At 41.1% G+C, this 16,481-nt stretch overlaps 1 protein-coding gene across 4 annotated transcripts in view; it reads left to right on the forward strand.

Moving 5' to 3' along the window:
* LPGAT1 (lysophosphatidylglycerol acyltransferase 1) overlaps window positions 1-16,481 on the forward strand; it is a 125,727-nt gene that overhangs the window by 37,493 nt on the left and 71,753 nt on the right. For all 4 annotated transcript variants that reach the window (XR_013345725.1, XM_077813785.1, XM_077813786.1 and 1 more), the window contains one exon: window positions 14,116-14,234. Coding sequence is in view for 3 of the 4 variants with exons in the window: in XM_077813785.1 (XP_077669911.1) it covers window positions 14,116-14,234 (119 nt within the window). In the remaining variant the exon portion in view is untranslated. The remainder of the gene's footprint in view (window positions 1-14,115; window positions 14,235-16,481) is intronic.

A 16,481-nucleotide genomic window follows, 5' to 3' on the forward strand; every position in this document is an offset into this window, starting at 1 on the left:
TGAATGCAAAGTAATGCACACTGGAAAACATAATCCCAACTCTACATCTAAAATGATGGTCTAAATTAGCTGTTACCACTCAAGAAAGAGGTCTTGGAGTCATTGTGGATAGTTACCTTCCCCCCTCCCAAACTGGTCTTCAAATTCTTTTTTAGCCTGCCTAATTATACTTGACTTGCTGGGGTTTATGCTCCTTTCTATTTTCCTCAGTAGGATTTGACCTCCAGTTTTCAAAGGATGCCTTTTTCCCTGTAACCTCCTCTCTTACTTTGCTGTTTAGCTGTGGTGGCATTTTGTTGGTCCTCTTACTTTTATTTGGGGTGTATATTTAGTTTGAGCCTCTATTTATGATGATTTTAAATAGTTTACATGCAGCGTGCAATCATTTCATCCTTTTGACTGTTCCTTTTAATTTCTGTTTAACTAGCTTCCTCGTTTGTGTAGTTTCCTTTTTCTGAAGTTAAATGCTACTGTAGTGGGCTTCTTTTGGCATTTTTCCCCCTACATGGAGGTTACATTTAATTACATTATGGTCACTATTTCCAAGCGGTTCAGCTATATTCACCTATTGGACCAAATCCTGTGCTTTGCTTAGGACTAAATCAAGAATTGCATCTCCCCTTGTGGATTCCAGGACTGGCTGCTCCAAGAAGCAATCATTAGTGGTGTCTAGAAATTTTATCTCTGCATCCCATCCTGAGGTGACAGGTACCCAGTCAGAATGGGGATAGTTGAAATCCCCCATTATTATTGGGTTTTCTGGTTTTGTAGCTTCTTTAATCTCCCAGGGCATTTCAGTTACCGATGCCATCCTGGTCAGATGGTCGATAGTATATTCCAACCGCTATGCTGATAATTTTCTAGCATAGAATCCCTATCCATAGAGGTTCTGTGTACAGTTCGATTCATTTAAGATTTTTACTTTATTTGACTGTATGGTTTCTTTCACATATAGTGCCAATCGCAACCTACACTGTCATTCGTATATATTTGGCATCTTGGTAATACCGTGTCACATTGATAGATTATCACCGTTCCACCAAGTTTCTGTGATGCCTGTTTTATCAATATCCTCTTTAATACCAGGAACTGGAGTTTGCTCATTTTAATACGTAAACTTCCAGCATTTGTATACAAGCACTTCTAAAATGTCACTATTTAGTTGTCTGCCTTCATGTGATGTAATTGAATGGGAATTTTTTGTTTGTTTTTGTTTGACTATTTTTCTTTATTTCCTACTTGTACTTTATCAACTTCTATCCTGTCTTCCTTACTAGGATATAGAGTATCCCCTTTAAGGTACAGAGGAGCACATGGTTTGGACAGAGACCTGTCGGCTTTCCCCCAGCCCTTAGTTTAAAAACTCTGCTATGACCTTTTTAATTGTACATGCCAGCAGTCTAGTTCTGTTTTGGTTTAGATGGAGCCTATCCATTGTATCTAGACTCCTCCTTTCCCAAAAGGTTTCCCAGTTCCTGATAAATCTAAATCCCTTCTCCGAACACCGTTGTCTCATCCGCACATTGCAGTTCTGCCTGTCTAACTGACCCTGTGTGTGGAACTGGAATCATTTCAGAGAATGCTAGTATGGAGGTCTTGGACTTCAATTTCTTGCAGCATAAATTTGGCTGTTATGTATTATGATGGTGTAGAGATGAAGGCATGGATCTGCCACATCTGAGATCAGGATTCCTTTGCTAGCTTTGTCACAGACAGTGGCAAGTCATTTAACCTGTGTTTCTCCATTTGGAAAATGAGCCTGTGCGCACTTTTATACCCAAGGACCGATTTTTATGGGGAATGGAGGAGGAGTTTTCCCAGATTCTTTTTTGTTTTGTTTCTGTTCTCCTGTTTTGGATAATTTTCTTCAAACATCATATTATTCCTGCCTTCAGCCCATGCAGATGCAGGTCTCAGTGTCAAAATCTGCCAGTACTTAGATTTTGTGATGTAATATGATTACATTGAGCAGAAAGAAGGGCCCAAAAATACATTGCAAATTTTTGTTTAAAGTAGTAGTTATCCATTTATGTAAAGACTTCTAACTCAAATGCTTAATCAAATTTTAAGTTACAAAATGGACTGGGGCAAAATCAGTCTTGTGATGAGATCCTGATTGGCATCTTAGCTATGGAGAGGCTTCTACCTTTCTAATTCCGAGACAAAAAACTACTATAAGGTAGATTTACAGTTGAGATTTACTTTATTATTTCCTCTGGAGTTTGGACCTTGACTATAATACATTGACCAAGAAATCTGGACTTTGACAAAAAATAATTGACTACACCTGACCTATTGTATATGAACAAGCAAGATAGTGCTGGAAGCAGCTTTTGGCAGACCAATTTTCTGCTGTTCCGCTGGCTTGGGCAGAGTAGCATTTACTGGCCATCAGGATGGTAAATCTTGTAAAATCTTGCCACATTTAGTTGGATTGGCTGAGCCGCTAGAAACGTCACCTGGGAAATGGTCTTTTAAACTCAGAACTATCTCAGTAAGTTTGCACTCACTGGAGTACCTCATTAATGGATCTGTTCACGATGGTAAACAGTAGCAAGCTTCCATGATTCTGCACTTCATAGAGACCTTCTCTGCTATATGCTTTTTCCCTCCTCCATTCATTGGTCACATTCTCTGAAAAATCAGACTGACAAAGCACATCGTCAGCTGCATTGCTTTAATCTATCCTAGGCCTGCCCTTACTAGTCATGGTATTTGGAGCTGTTAAGGCTAGTGTCAAAAGAACGTCTAGCCTGCTGTTCGGTCACATTCTGTTATTTTGGGGAACTAGTGGGCACAGTACACAAGAAAAGCTGCACATATAGATCCTTGGGTGCATCCACATATGAAGGAGTCTGTGTTCAGAAGTAATCAGCACTCTTAATGTTTGAAATAGTGTCTTTCCAAAATAAACTACTATACTTAGTTTCATCATTGGCTTGATGAGAGAGGTGGGAGAGTCAAATACAGATCTAATTTAATTGCCATCTATTTTAAATCTCTTATAAGAAGAGACTTAAAAAAAATCTAAAGAGGAAGTCTGAGTGATTAAGGGGCTGAGTATTGTGATAGTTTGCAAGTGACCACTGTGACACACCGTACCTCCAAGTAGCACCCTATAATCCCCATATTCATTGTTCAGATTTGGCTGTGATATTTCATACAAAGCATGCCACGTAAGATATCATATGAAAGACCACGATCTGCTGAAACCCATTGTTCTGTCAAAATATGTATGGTGGTTGTTGAAATATGTTGTCAATTTTCGAGTTGTTCTCTGCTAGTTCTCAGTGACAACAAAAGAGGTAATCCACACCCAGGTGGATGTTAGATGACCATTAATCAGCAGGGGAGCTGTAAACAAGGGATGTACAATTTTGTAAGAGAAGCACCACACAATAGGGATTGCTCAACCCTGTGACTCAGCAAGGCCCATCAGGCATGGCAAGACTAGTTTTTGTCCAGGGACATGGACTAAGAGTATAAAGTAAGGGACAGTGGCATCGTACCTTTACCTTTCTCCTCCCCCTCCTATGCTGGAAGTAATAAGAATGCTGGGAAGAAAAAGACTTGAACTGAGGAGACTGGTCCCAGGCTTGAAGGGAAAGCCCATGCATTAAGGATAGTAACCTACCTGCAACTTCCCATGGGGTGAGAGAAACTGCTTCATCCAAATACTGATTAGTCTAATAAGGTTCAGGATTTACACTGCATACTTACCTTTTATTTTCTTCGGGAACTATCTCTCTGACCTTTTGTGCCTACCACTACAATCACTTAAAATCTATCTTTCTGTAATCAGTAAACTTATTTTAATGTTTTATTGTTACTGGTGAGATTGTCTGAAGTGTTTGGGAAATCTGCTCAAGTTACAAAGGCTGGTGCATGTCCACTTTCCTTTGACAAAGTGGTGAACCAATTAATAAACTTGCATTGCTGAAGAAAGGGTCTGGAGCAGTGCAAGATGGCATATTCCAGGGTCTGAGGCCGGGGACATGGGAGATTTGCTGGTGCCTTTCTCTGTGAGATTCGTGAGTGGCTCATGCAATTTAGCTTGGTGTGGGGCTCCATTTGCTGTTGTACTAAGTGATAACAGTGCCCAGAGAGGTTTGCTACTTGTCCCTAGCAAAGCATTGTGAGAGACAGCCCAAGCTGGAGAGTTAAGGGGACACAGTGGTACCCCAGTTCCAGGTTGTACCCTGGGGATCCCATCACAACCACCGAAGGCAGTGGCAGAGTAATTTTAAGACTGACTGACTTTATAACTCCAACAATGGAGGTGAAGGGAAGCTATAACTAGGAGTAATGGGATGAAAATAGAAAGAAAATGTAAGTTGAATATCAGGAAAATTAGATGTTTAATCGTATGGAGTAGTCTTCCTGGGGAAGTGATGGAAGTTCAGTGGGACATCTGAAAACTAAACTTGATTTAAGTCACTAAGAAAATGTATAGTGGTAAACAGGCCTTCATTGCTGAGGAGACCGTCTCTCTCTTCTGTGATTCTATGAAGACAGAGACTTAATAGGGTATTGAGGGAGGGAAAATTAACCAATAGTGTAATTTAGAGTTGTTGCAATAATACTGAATTGAGTTAGTTATAAACATGTTCTTTAGTAGTTGAAATCTTTGCTTTGTATGTTATGTCCTTAGAATTTTATGCAGTGTTTGTGGTCGTGTTGATCCCAGGATATTAGAGAGGCAAGGTTGGTGAGGCAATATTTTTTTATTGGACCAACTTCTGGTGGCGAGAGAGACAAGCTTTTGAGCTTACACAGAGTTCTTCTTCAGGTCTGTGTAAGCTCAAAAGCTCGTCTCTCTTGCCACCAGAAGTTGGTCCAATAAAGATATTTTGTCATCCACCTTGTCTCTCCAATGTCTCCAGAATGATCTTTAGGTTGCAGATGCTGGAATGAATGGCAGAGGTACTCAGTGTCTTAAGTTCTTATTAAAAATTTATATTTAGGGCCCTACCAAATTCACAGTCCATTATGGTCAATTTCACAGCCATAGGATTTGAAATTTTGATATATTTCACATTTTCAGATATTTTAAATGTGAAATTTCAGTGATGTAACCATGGGGGTCCTGACTCAAAAGGGGTTTGTGGGAGAGTGTGTCGCAAACCTGTTGTAGGGGGTCATGGAATTGCCACCCTCGTGTCTATGCTGCCTTCAGAACTGAACAGAGTGGGAAGGAGGGTGTTGCAGAGCTATCTGAGGCCAGGAGAGATACCCAAGAGCAGCGTTTCAGGGAAAGAGCAAGTCCTGTCCCTCCCCAGCACAGCCAGAGCTAGGAGCCCCCTTTGCTGGAGTGCTCCTAGGATCACGGGGACATTGGATTTCACAGGGAAGGGCTTATTTCACATTCTGTGACACATTTTTCATGCCTGGGAAATTTGGTGGGGCCCTAGGTATGTTCTTAGAAGCATAAATAAAATAGTAAACTTTATTTAAATAAAATGTGAAGCTACATTTTATAAACCTCACTTCTTGCTCTTCTCTTTCCTCTCAGGATTATGTTCATTTTCCTTTCAGTCAATGTATGTTTGCCTTGCCTATAGCTTGACTCCATGTGATGCTTTCTGTGCTATTAGCTAGGAATTCCTGTAACCTCAAAGACAACTGGAGGGTAGGGGTGTGACAGAAAAGGCTATTGCTTTTCTTTCAGTTAGTATTTTTAATGCTTTTAATGTGGAAATGTTTTCTTAATTACTGTGAAACACTGTTATCTAAAACAGGATATAATCATTTTTTTTCTGTTTTCACAACACCGAACTAGTCTAATTTGCACAAACAAATGTATTTTTTAAAATTAACAACTCTCTCTCATACGTTTACGCATGTTTTTACAAGGTCTAGGCATATTGTGTAGCCCAGACTACAGCCAATTGCCTTTCAGAGTTCCTGAAAATATAGATATGTATGTAGAGGTGAGGATGGGGGAGGATTAGTGAGGGTCCAAACTGACCAGGTCTTACACAGTGATTATGGAAACCTTGAAATCAATGAGCTGCTGTGACCCCTGTATTCACAGTCTACACACTGTTGTAATAATCTTTGTGCAAGGCATGCCTTGTAGGATATCATTCGAAAACTCATAATTCGCTGGTCAGTATTGTCCTGATTAAACTGTGTGGCAATGTACAAGATTTGCCTGAATGAGGATGATAACACATCTTCCAAACACCACGGCCTTGCTCAAACTGAGGTTAGCAAACAGATCTGTCCTAAACAAAGGAATGTGGGCTTGCCTTAATTTGCATTTAAGCAGTGAACAGAGTAATCAAGCAGGAAGGAAAACAAAGGAAGCTCAAACAGTTGAGAAAAAAGCAGCAGGGAACATCTTTCCACATAGACTTTTTGTCTACTGGTGCCCAGCTAGAAATGTTTTTCAAGAGGCGGACTGAAACTGTAATAAGGGAATGACAAATACCCTAAGGGACATCCCACCTCCCCAGCCAATTGCTTTCGCTGCACCTGTAGTGATAAGGAAGCATTTGTTTGACTCTGGGAGAAGAGTTCCTGACCCACAGGATTTGATTAGTAAGACTGCTCAAAGCATGTGGTGAGAAATTTTGCTTGAATTCTGATACAGTTTAAGTCAGGTGTTCGGAAAGTCGTCTTTATTTTTCTTGTAACCATTTCTGACTTTTATGCCTCTTAGATTGTAAACGAGTACAAGTAATCTCTTTGTAGTTTATAAACTTGTTTTATTGTTTTATCTAATCCAGTGTGTTAAAATTGAGGTGTCTGGGAAACTCCATTTAGTGTGACAAGTTGTGTGCATGTTAATCTTTTAAAGAAATAAAGGATATAATAAAAATGTATTGTCCAGGAGAGGGCTGGGCAGTACAAGACATACATTTCTGGGGGAAAATCTAAGACTGGGGGTCACTCTACAGTATACCCAAGGCAGGTGAGAGCCAGAGTGTAACCTGTGTGTGGCTGGCAGGTTGCAGTTACACAGACGCTCAGGCTGTGGCTTGCAGGCTGGAAGGCTGTTTGTGAGCATCCCAGGTGGGAGCTACTACAGCAAGTCATTGTAAGACACCTAAGGTTGTGGGGCAGGGGTGACGCAGCTGCTCAACAGGCTGGATTGTACCCTGGCATGTCACAGTTGCTTATCAAGCATCTCATTTGTTTTATTTCTAACTAATCTCTGCCACCATTCCCAGAATTTCCTAATGCTGTCTCTCAGAGGCCTCAACAACAAAGGGCAAATAACTTTTTAACATCTGTATCTCGCTGGCATAGCTGAAACAAGGTTTGATCAGCCACTCTGAACGTCACTAGACTGTATGTAATACTTCATTATAAGAAAACATATTGTTAGAATTCAGAGAAGAATGTATTAAATTTAGTAATTCACTTCAACTTTGGTGTTTTGAGGCTTAGAACAATTTGCTGAGGTCAGAAGGGAAGCAGAGTATACTTTGTGTTTTATGCTGTTGATTTTTATGGCTGAAAATTTGCATAGGTTATTGAGTGTATTTACAGGACCTTGATCATAAAAAATGCACAATATTGCTTTGTTTTCAGTGTTGCCAACTCACAACTTTTTGTTGTTACAAGTCTTGAAATACTTTTTTTTTTGTCTTAAAGCACCAACTACTGGATTTGTGTGACTACATGAGATATTCACTTAAAGCGAAGTGTCTTAGCCCTCATGTTTGCGAGCTTGACAGCATGACCTGAATGTGCCCTAGAGGTTCAAAATCCAGGAGGCAGATAAACTGAACCCCAAATTTATTATTTAAGTATCTCATAATTCAAGCCAATCACATGATTTTGTGGCCTAATTCATGCTTTTTGAATTCTTGGGGGTGGCAACGTGTCGCCCTTCCAAAAGAGAGAGCCCTCCTCTGAAAGAAGGAGGAGCTTCGAAGGTCCTTCTACCCTAGAACTATTTATGTTGGGCTCTGTAACTTTGTTTGTGGACTAAGGCAATGTTTGTGATCTGAGTGCAACTGCAGTCAAGAGGGAGAAATGCACTGTATCTGGGTTCCTCTCTGTGTGTCTTGTAGTGGCTTCTGGTTAGGAGACTTCCCTCATCATCTGCAAATCTGTTTGTGTTGGTTTAAAAATAATAATCTTAGATGTTTCCTCAGGGCTGAAATTTTACCAATGAAAAGTGCTGGTGTGGACAGTGCTTTGTCGGTGGCAGGCATGCTCCTGCTGACAAAGCTACTGCCCCTCGTCGAGGGTGGTTTTATTTTTGTCAGCAGGAGAGCTCCCTCCTGCTGACAAAGAGCGGCTACGTTGTGTGCCTTACAGCTGTCCCACTAAAGCCTTGCCACTGCCGCTGTAAGCTGTGCAGTGTAGACATAGCCTAATACTGTAGTGAGAAAGCAGGCGTAGAAAATTAAACAAATGTTCAGTTACAAATAAAAGCCAATATGTAAATGAGTTCATACATATTGTTTAATGGTGCAGTGTCTTAATTTGCATAGTTGATCCCTTGCAAACAATCTCTAGATTTCTGAATCTCCTGTCTGAAGAGGTGTGCCAGAGTGTATAAAATGAATAAACCATCTTTCTGTTGATATGAAATTCACTACATGTGAATATATTGGGTACTTCTCAAAGCTTTTTAATTCTCTCTCTCTCTCTCTCTCTCCCCCCCCCTGCCGCCCCCCAAATGTGTTTAATCATGATTTATAAAGTTGCAAAGTGTTCTCAGAAATGTCAGCTGCTACTCTGGTCGCAGAAATGGAGAGCAAAGCACAATATTTCAGCCACAAATTTGGAAAAGTATTTATTTTTATTGCCCTCATGCTAGTGGCTCTAAACAGAGTTGTTCATAGAAAGCTCAGTAATCTGCAGGATTTTGAGAAAATGTGGTCTAATTTTGGACTGTGATTATGAAAGTGCTATTACTGATGCTAAGGACATGGATGAATATTGACCCTTTTTGCCTTGTGAATCTTAGATAGATTTGCTTCTTCCTTTCTTTCTTTTCTTACTGGCATGCTGTCTCTGAGGCTTCATTCTTTCTCTTGAGGATCACTTCCCTACAGTTGTACCTACTAGTTGTTCTTGCAAACTCTGGTCCAAAACTGAGATATCCAAAATCTGAATTTGGAGCTCTGGGTCCTGTACATGGAGGCTCAACAACCCTTCCGTTCCCTGATGTGGCCCTTCCAGGTCAGAATTGAGGTAGCTGTAGGTAAAGCTTTTTCTGCTTGTAAGCATGTTGCTTGTGTGTATTTTTTGTGTGTAGAAGATTTCAGTATCCAAAAGTCTTAATCTGGCAAGTTTCATCAGCACTAAATTCACCATGAGTTTAGAATTGCTATCTGTAAATTAGTATAATGAAATCTCATTTAACTGAAACAGGGCCAGGTCCCCACTTACTGCTGACATAATTTGGTTTCAGATAATAAAGACATAATGCTTGGGAGAAGGAGCAGCAGAGAGGCTTCAAAAGCTGCCTGAAGCTGTGCTTGTGAGTAAGGCTAGAATTTTGTCACAGAGGTTTTGGAAATCATGGAATACATGACTTCCAAAGATCTCTGGAGCTCCCAGCCAGGCCCCTGCAACTGCCTAGCGGCTCCCATTTTTTGATGGATATTTTTAGTAAAAGTCAGGGACCGGTCACTAGCTTCCAGGAATTTTTCTTTATTGCCCTTCACCTGTCAGTGACTTTTACTAAAAAAATATCAGTGAAAAAAATCTTAGCCTTACTTATGGATTATGGGGCTTGATCCGGTTCCATTCAAATAAGTAGGAAAATTTCCCATAAACTTGAATGGTGCAGGATTCAGGCCCGGGACACCTCCCATCTCCTTTGTCCCAGGTATGTACGCTTTCAGGAATCTCTGTCCTGAGCTGGCTGTTCATAAGCAGGGGAGCCAGCCAGATGGCTTTGGAGTCCTGTGCTCGTGGCTGGTGAAACCCTATGCACAGATTTCAAAACCTGTTAAAACTTTACCCAAGTTTATTCCCTCTTGTGTGCTGAACTGGTATTTGCAGAAACATGATTTATTTTGGAGCTGCTAAATTCAGAATCACTGTGACATGCAATGTGTCTTGGCAATGGGAGGAAATTAGGAGAGGAGCATTTGCTGCTGTTCAAGAGCCCCAAGTGACAAATGTTTGTCACTGAACTGTTGCCTTTCCATAGTGAAGAACAGCAGTGTCCCCTTGTTTTGCTGCCACGCAACTGATGTTTGAGCTGTGTTTTTCCACTTGCAGAAGTGAATGCAATACCACGAATATCCCTTAAAGAAAAAATGCACTCATTTTCCTTGTTCTAACAGTCTGAAAGTTTACAAGGGCGGGAGTGCCTGCCATGATAGAACTATGTATGTATTACACTGAAGTTTAAAGGGACACCACAAACTTGAAATTAAACTTTTAAAAAAAAGTTATAAGTATTGTCTGTACCACACCTCCCTCATTGATTGGTGTCCCTACCAATTTTGGGAGGGTTTACCATTATATTTTCCTTTTTAAAAAAAAATTGCAAAAACAAACTCACCTGATGCTGCATGCAAGACCCATGTGAACAACTCTGGAATCTGTCTAAAGTGTAGCCAATTGGTTGACTGTCCTTGTAATTCAATAATGAAAATGTTTTTGAGACCAGGTTACCAAGCTTAGGCAATTTACTGTGTAAAGATCAAGTAGTACAGTATGTAAAGGAGGCATACATACCACTCCTCCCAGGAAGTACTTCTCATGCGGTGTGTAGTTCAGCTTGCACAGAAGGAGGGTTCCCCTATAGGCATTCAGAACCAGTCATATTTATACATTTCCTGAAAATAAATAGATTAAATAAATCATGCAACTTTTTGGACAGTGGAAATGACATTTGGAAAGGAAAAGGCCCTCGTTGAGCAGTCCCCTTTTTGAGCAATCTGGTGAAAAAGTGGTTTGACACAGTAAGAGTTAGGTGCTGTGAAATTGCACTTTATATATGCATAATGTATTTTTTCGGGGAGGGAGAGAGGCCAGGCTTCAGAAGCACAGCATTGAGGCAGTGTTATGCATTGGTGAGTTGTCAATTTAGTTGAATAGTGAAAGCATACTGAAATTATGCTTTCATAAAGGATCATATACTATGGTATTTCTCATGTGAAACTTAAAACCATAATCTTTTCCCTATAACCTCAGATATATGGATAGTATCTCTCAGTACTGTGTGTTAGTTTGTCTATATAGGTACATGACAGATGCTCTGTAAACTGATTCTGTGTTCAGGTAATCTGCTCCAAGTAGGATTCAGTTTATAATTTAAACTATTAATTCAGGGAGGGACCAAACTTTCTTGAGAAAGAGGATTTGCAAATGGTTAAGGAGCCGGTTAGGGACAGATAGAATCTTCCAGGTGTGTGTTAAGCAAATTTGAGGAGGGTCTGTTGCTTCTCTCACTGTGGAGAGAGAGGGCAGGTTGTATGATACCAGAAATCTCCCAATATCAGTCATCTGATTTGTTGAGTTGCGGTCCAGATGTAGAATTTAACTTTTTGTATTAAGGCTCAATTCACACTATATTGTAGCTGTCAGATATGGCCAAAAGCTCTGCATGTCTTCTGAAATCTGAGAGTGCAGTGCTGTCTGGATTTCTGAGGATTCATAGATTCCAAGATCAGAAGGGACCATTGTGGTGATTTTATTCTGACCTCCTGAATAACATAGGCCATAGAACTTCCCCAAAAAAATTCCTAGAGGGTATCTTTTAGAAAAACATTTTATCTTGATTTAAAAATTGCCAGTGATGGAGAGTCCACCATGACCCCCCCCCCGGTAAATTGTTCCAATAGTTAATATCCCTCACTGTTAAAAAAAAAAATATATATATATATATATATATATATATATATATATATATATACACACACACACACATACACACCTTATTGCCACTCTGAATTTGTCTAGCTTTGACTTCCAGCCACTGAAGAGCCCATTAAAATATTTGTTCCCCATATAGGTTTTTGACTGTGATCAATTAAGATTGAGCTCCTTGAGTCTATCCCTGTAAGACATGTTTTCTAATCCTTTAATCATTTTCAGGACTGTTCTCTGAACCCTCTCCAATTTATAAACATCATTCTTGAATTGTTGGCACCAGAACTGGATACAGTATTCCAGCAGCAGTCACACCAGTGCCCAATACAGCGGTAATATAACCTCTACTCCGGCTGTACATTCCCCTGTTTGTACATCCAAGGATCCCGTTAGCCCTTTTGGTGACAGCATTGCACTCGAAAGCTCATGTCCAGCTGATTCTCCACCACGACTCCCAAATCTTTTTCAGGGTCACTGCTTCCCGGGATTGAGTTCCCCATTCCGTAAATATGGCCTGCATTCTTTGTTCCTAGATGTGTATGTTTACATTTAACCGTATTAAAATGCATATTGTTTGCATATTGACTGCTTATCAAGCAGTCCAGATGACTCTCTCTATTAGTGACCTTTCCTCTTAATTATTTACCACTCCCCCAATTTTTGTGTCCTCTGCAAACTATCAGTGATTTTTGCTTTCTTCTAAGTCATTGATAAAGTGTTAAATAGCATAGGGCCAAGAGCCAATCTCTGCTGACCCCCACTAGAATCACACCTGTTTGATTCTCTATTTAAAATTACATTTTGAGATCTGTCACTTAGCCAGCTTTTTATCTATTTCATGTGAGCCATGTTAATTTTACATCTGTTCCAGTTTTATAGAAGTCAATTATATTGCATCAACGTTATGATCTTTACCAACCAAAGGAGGAGAAAATAAATGTCAAAAGGGGTCCTTTTGGTAGGGCTTGGAAATCCATGTTATGCACTGAGTACTGCTTCCTGTCTTCAGCGGGTATCCTGTTGCTGTGCTTAGTTCAGTTACTGTACAGATGATGGATGGGGGACAGTAATAAGAGTGCAATTTACTGAGACTCCTGTGTGGTGAGCCCTTCTCTGGCTGGCTGAGAGAGCTGTTGCTGATGGCAGTCAAGGATTACTGTATTAAAGATATGGTGTTAACTTCTGTAGGACAGAGTGATAGAATATGTCTCTCTCTTGTGATGTAAAAAACTGGTATGTTGGTCAGCCAAGTAAGAACTTCATGAGGTAGTGGATAAAGGTGCAGAAAAAAAAATCCCAAACAAACCAAAAAACCCACCAAACGAACACGTTATCCAGTATTTTCCTTCTGAATGTAATAGAACTACTTTACTGCCTTTCCTCTCCTTGTAGTCCTTGCATCTAAGTGACCATCCGTTCAGCTGAGGAGGGATTCTCCTCACTCGAGTCTTTCGTTGCTCAGGCAACAACAGGCTTGTGTGTGTTTGTGTTTAAAGGTCTCTCATTTGAACTAAGTTTTTACCAAAATTTCATCGTCTGTTCTCCTGTAGGAGGTTGTCTCTTTTTCATTTCTGAGTTTAGTCACATTGTGACCATCAAGTCAAGAATGTTAATGTCTGCCTTCTGACCTCTTCTGATAGTTTTGCTTGTTCTTGTAAAGTTTGGATACCACAGCTGCTGACTAACATCCTCTCACCACTCTTGCCACGCACATTTTTGGTCTCAGCCATACTAAATAATGACTAATTGTTCCTGTTCTTTGAGCAACTCATTCTCTGAACCAACACTTTTTCTCCTACAAATAATTTTCTTAAGTTTGGAGAAATTGTAGGTAAGCTTATGTATCTTAGGATATTAAGCATATTAAATTTACAGGGCTTATTTTGTTTAACCAGAACAGTTTCTTACGAATAAACATGGAGGTGAAACAAATGTGGAGACTAAAATTTGACGTTTTGGGCCACTTCTGCATCTAATGAGGGGAGACGGCTCAACTTGAAAGATGGGTCAAAAGTTTTATAGTGGGTTTTGAAGGCCCAAATATAGTGTGGTGACTGATATAAGAAAAGAGATTTATTTTGTGTGTATATATGTTCCGGTAGATTATTTCAGTTGTTTTTACAGTGCTTGCTGATTAAAAGTTACAAACTGGATTCCTGTTTTGCTCGGGGAAATGGCATTGCTAATCTAATGATTGTCCAGTGTTATGTGCTAGTTTAAATTTGCCTGCAGCTTGTAGGTTTCTATTTGTAAGACTTCTCGTAGCTTTAAAAATTTGATCAGATTTAAAGCTTTACTCTTTCCTTTTTTTTCTTTTAACAGTAGTCGAATGGGGAGATGATGTTAAAGTGGTTTCAGAAGATGAAGCCATGATGTTGGTGAACCATCAAGCAACAGGAGATGTCTGCACGCTAATGATGTGCCTTCAGGATAAAGGCACGGTAGGCTATCATCAGGGAAATGGGCTATTCTCTGTGTATGCAGTTGTTGGTGAGGTGTATGTAACAATGAAACTGATAGGCAGCAGGTTTAAAACAAAAGAAAGTACTTCACACAATGCATAGTCAACCTGTGGAACTCCATGCCAGGAGAAGTTATAAAGGCCAAAAATATAACGGGGTTCAAAAAATAATTAGATAAGTTCATGGAGGACAGGTCCATCATTTGCTGTTAGCCAAGATGGTCAGGGATGCAACACCATGCTCAGGGTGTCCCCTAAGCCTCTGATTGCTAGTTTCTGGGACTGGACAGCAAGGGGATGGATCACTTGATAATTGCCTGTTCTGTTCATTCACCTGAAGCATCTACTGTTGGCCACTGTTGGAAGACAGGATACTGGGCTATATGGACCACTGGTCTGACCCAATATGGGCATTCTTATGTTTTATGTGTAAATCTGCTATTAATAACTTTTTTTCCTTTAGTATGTTACTCGCCTTTCCCCAGATGATTTTCCCTTCTCCTCTTCCCCGTGCCCCCCCTCAAAAAAAACACCCCAACAACCCCACAACAAAACCCCACCCAACTCTGTATTAGGTTTTGGTTTTTTATGTGACAGCCAGTAGTTTAGAGCAAATTTCTGAGATTTTAAATATGGACTTCTTTAGAAGTGAGTTACAAGACAAAGGTATGAGGCCTAATGTACATGAACTGTGAAGAGGCAAGTCTTCATATAGTTAATATTGAAGCAAACAGTCAGTCATAAATGACTTTTTTTTTCTTTTTCTCTTTCACGCCACCACACTAAACTCATTCCAACTTTTCCCAAAATAAACCAATACATGTGAAATTTCAGATATGTTTTTATGCCAGGAGAGAATTTTTTCCCCAAAAAGTGTGAAATAAATTGGATGAGGCATTTCAGAGAGATGAGAGTTCAGAAATTGAAAGTGATCTCTTGTGACCATTTTATTGATCCTGTTTAAGTTGTCAAAATTACTTGGCCTCATTCTAAATTAGGCTTAATATGTTGGACTTGGCAAGGGCTGGTACCTTTTTGGCAGTTTTGTTAGTAATAGTTGTCATTGAAAAGTTTTCACGTGCATTATGGGTAAGGCTACGTTTTAGCCACTGGTATTTTTAGTAAAAGTCACGGACAGGAAATATAAATTCCCAGCCCATGGCCTGTCCATGATTTGTACTATTTACCCATAACTAAAACTTGGGTCAGGGCCCCGGGGTGCTCGGGGGGGTGGTGGTGGTGGTCTGGGGGGTGCCGTGGGTGCTGGGGAGGGTGGCCTGGGACCCCTGCTGGTGCTGGGGAGGAGGTGGGGGACGGCGGTGTGAGACCATGGCTGGCTCTTGGGGGTGGAGGCGGTGCCCACCAGTGACACACAGATAGGGACCCCAGCTGGTGCTGGGGGGCACAGTTGGTGGGGCTGGTAGGCTCACTACCCAGCTCTGCGTGTCCCTGCAACTCCTAGGGGGAAGGAAGGCCAGGTGGGCTCCGCACACTGCCCCTGCCAAACTCTGGTTCTGCAGCTCCCATTGGCCAGGAACCGCAGACTATGGGAGCTGCGGGGGCGGTGCCTGCAAGCAGGGACAGTGTGCAAAGCCCCCTGGCTGCTCTGCGTATGTCAGGAGTTGCTGGGTCATGCCGGCTGCTTCCAGGGAGCCTTCCCCTGCCTGCCCAGGTAAGTGCTGCCCTGCACCCCAATCCCCTGCCCTGAGCCCCCTCCCACACCCAAACTGCTGCTGGCCCAGGAGCTGCCAGAGTGTTCGGGTAGCCCCTCAGCCAGACACACCAGCTGCTGCAAAGGTCACGGAAAGTCACGGAATCCATGACTTCCATGACAGACATGCAGCCTTAATTATGGCCTATGTAGAGTTCGTAGAAGTCTACATGGCTCAGATGTTGGTGATCACAATGTGGGGAGTCCTATGAGGAAGGAGTATTCTGAGGGGTAAGCAGGAGAGAGTGCCATACATGGGTAGGCTAGGAAGAAAACGAGATGTACATAGCAGTTTCAAGAGACAAGTAGTCCAAATATATTGAATCCACTCTACATTCTCTTCTGTCCCCGCCATCCTAATGAAGCTTTCACAATGGAGGGAAGGAGGAGGCATGAGAAACACCTTGCAGTCTTTCCCCAAAGTCTCTGCACCCCTTGTACCTTCACAGGAAACCCTGACACTGAGCCATTCTTATATATTTTTTTTTTCCCCCCAAATAATGTAGGGAAATTCAC

This window comes from Eretmochelys imbricata, chromosome 3 (assembly GCF_965152235.1).
Source record: "Eretmochelys imbricata isolate rEreImb1 chromosome 3, rEreImb1.hap1, whole genome shotgun sequence".
Classification (NCBI taxonomy): Eukaryota; Metazoa; Chordata; order Testudines; family Cheloniidae; genus Eretmochelys; species Eretmochelys imbricata.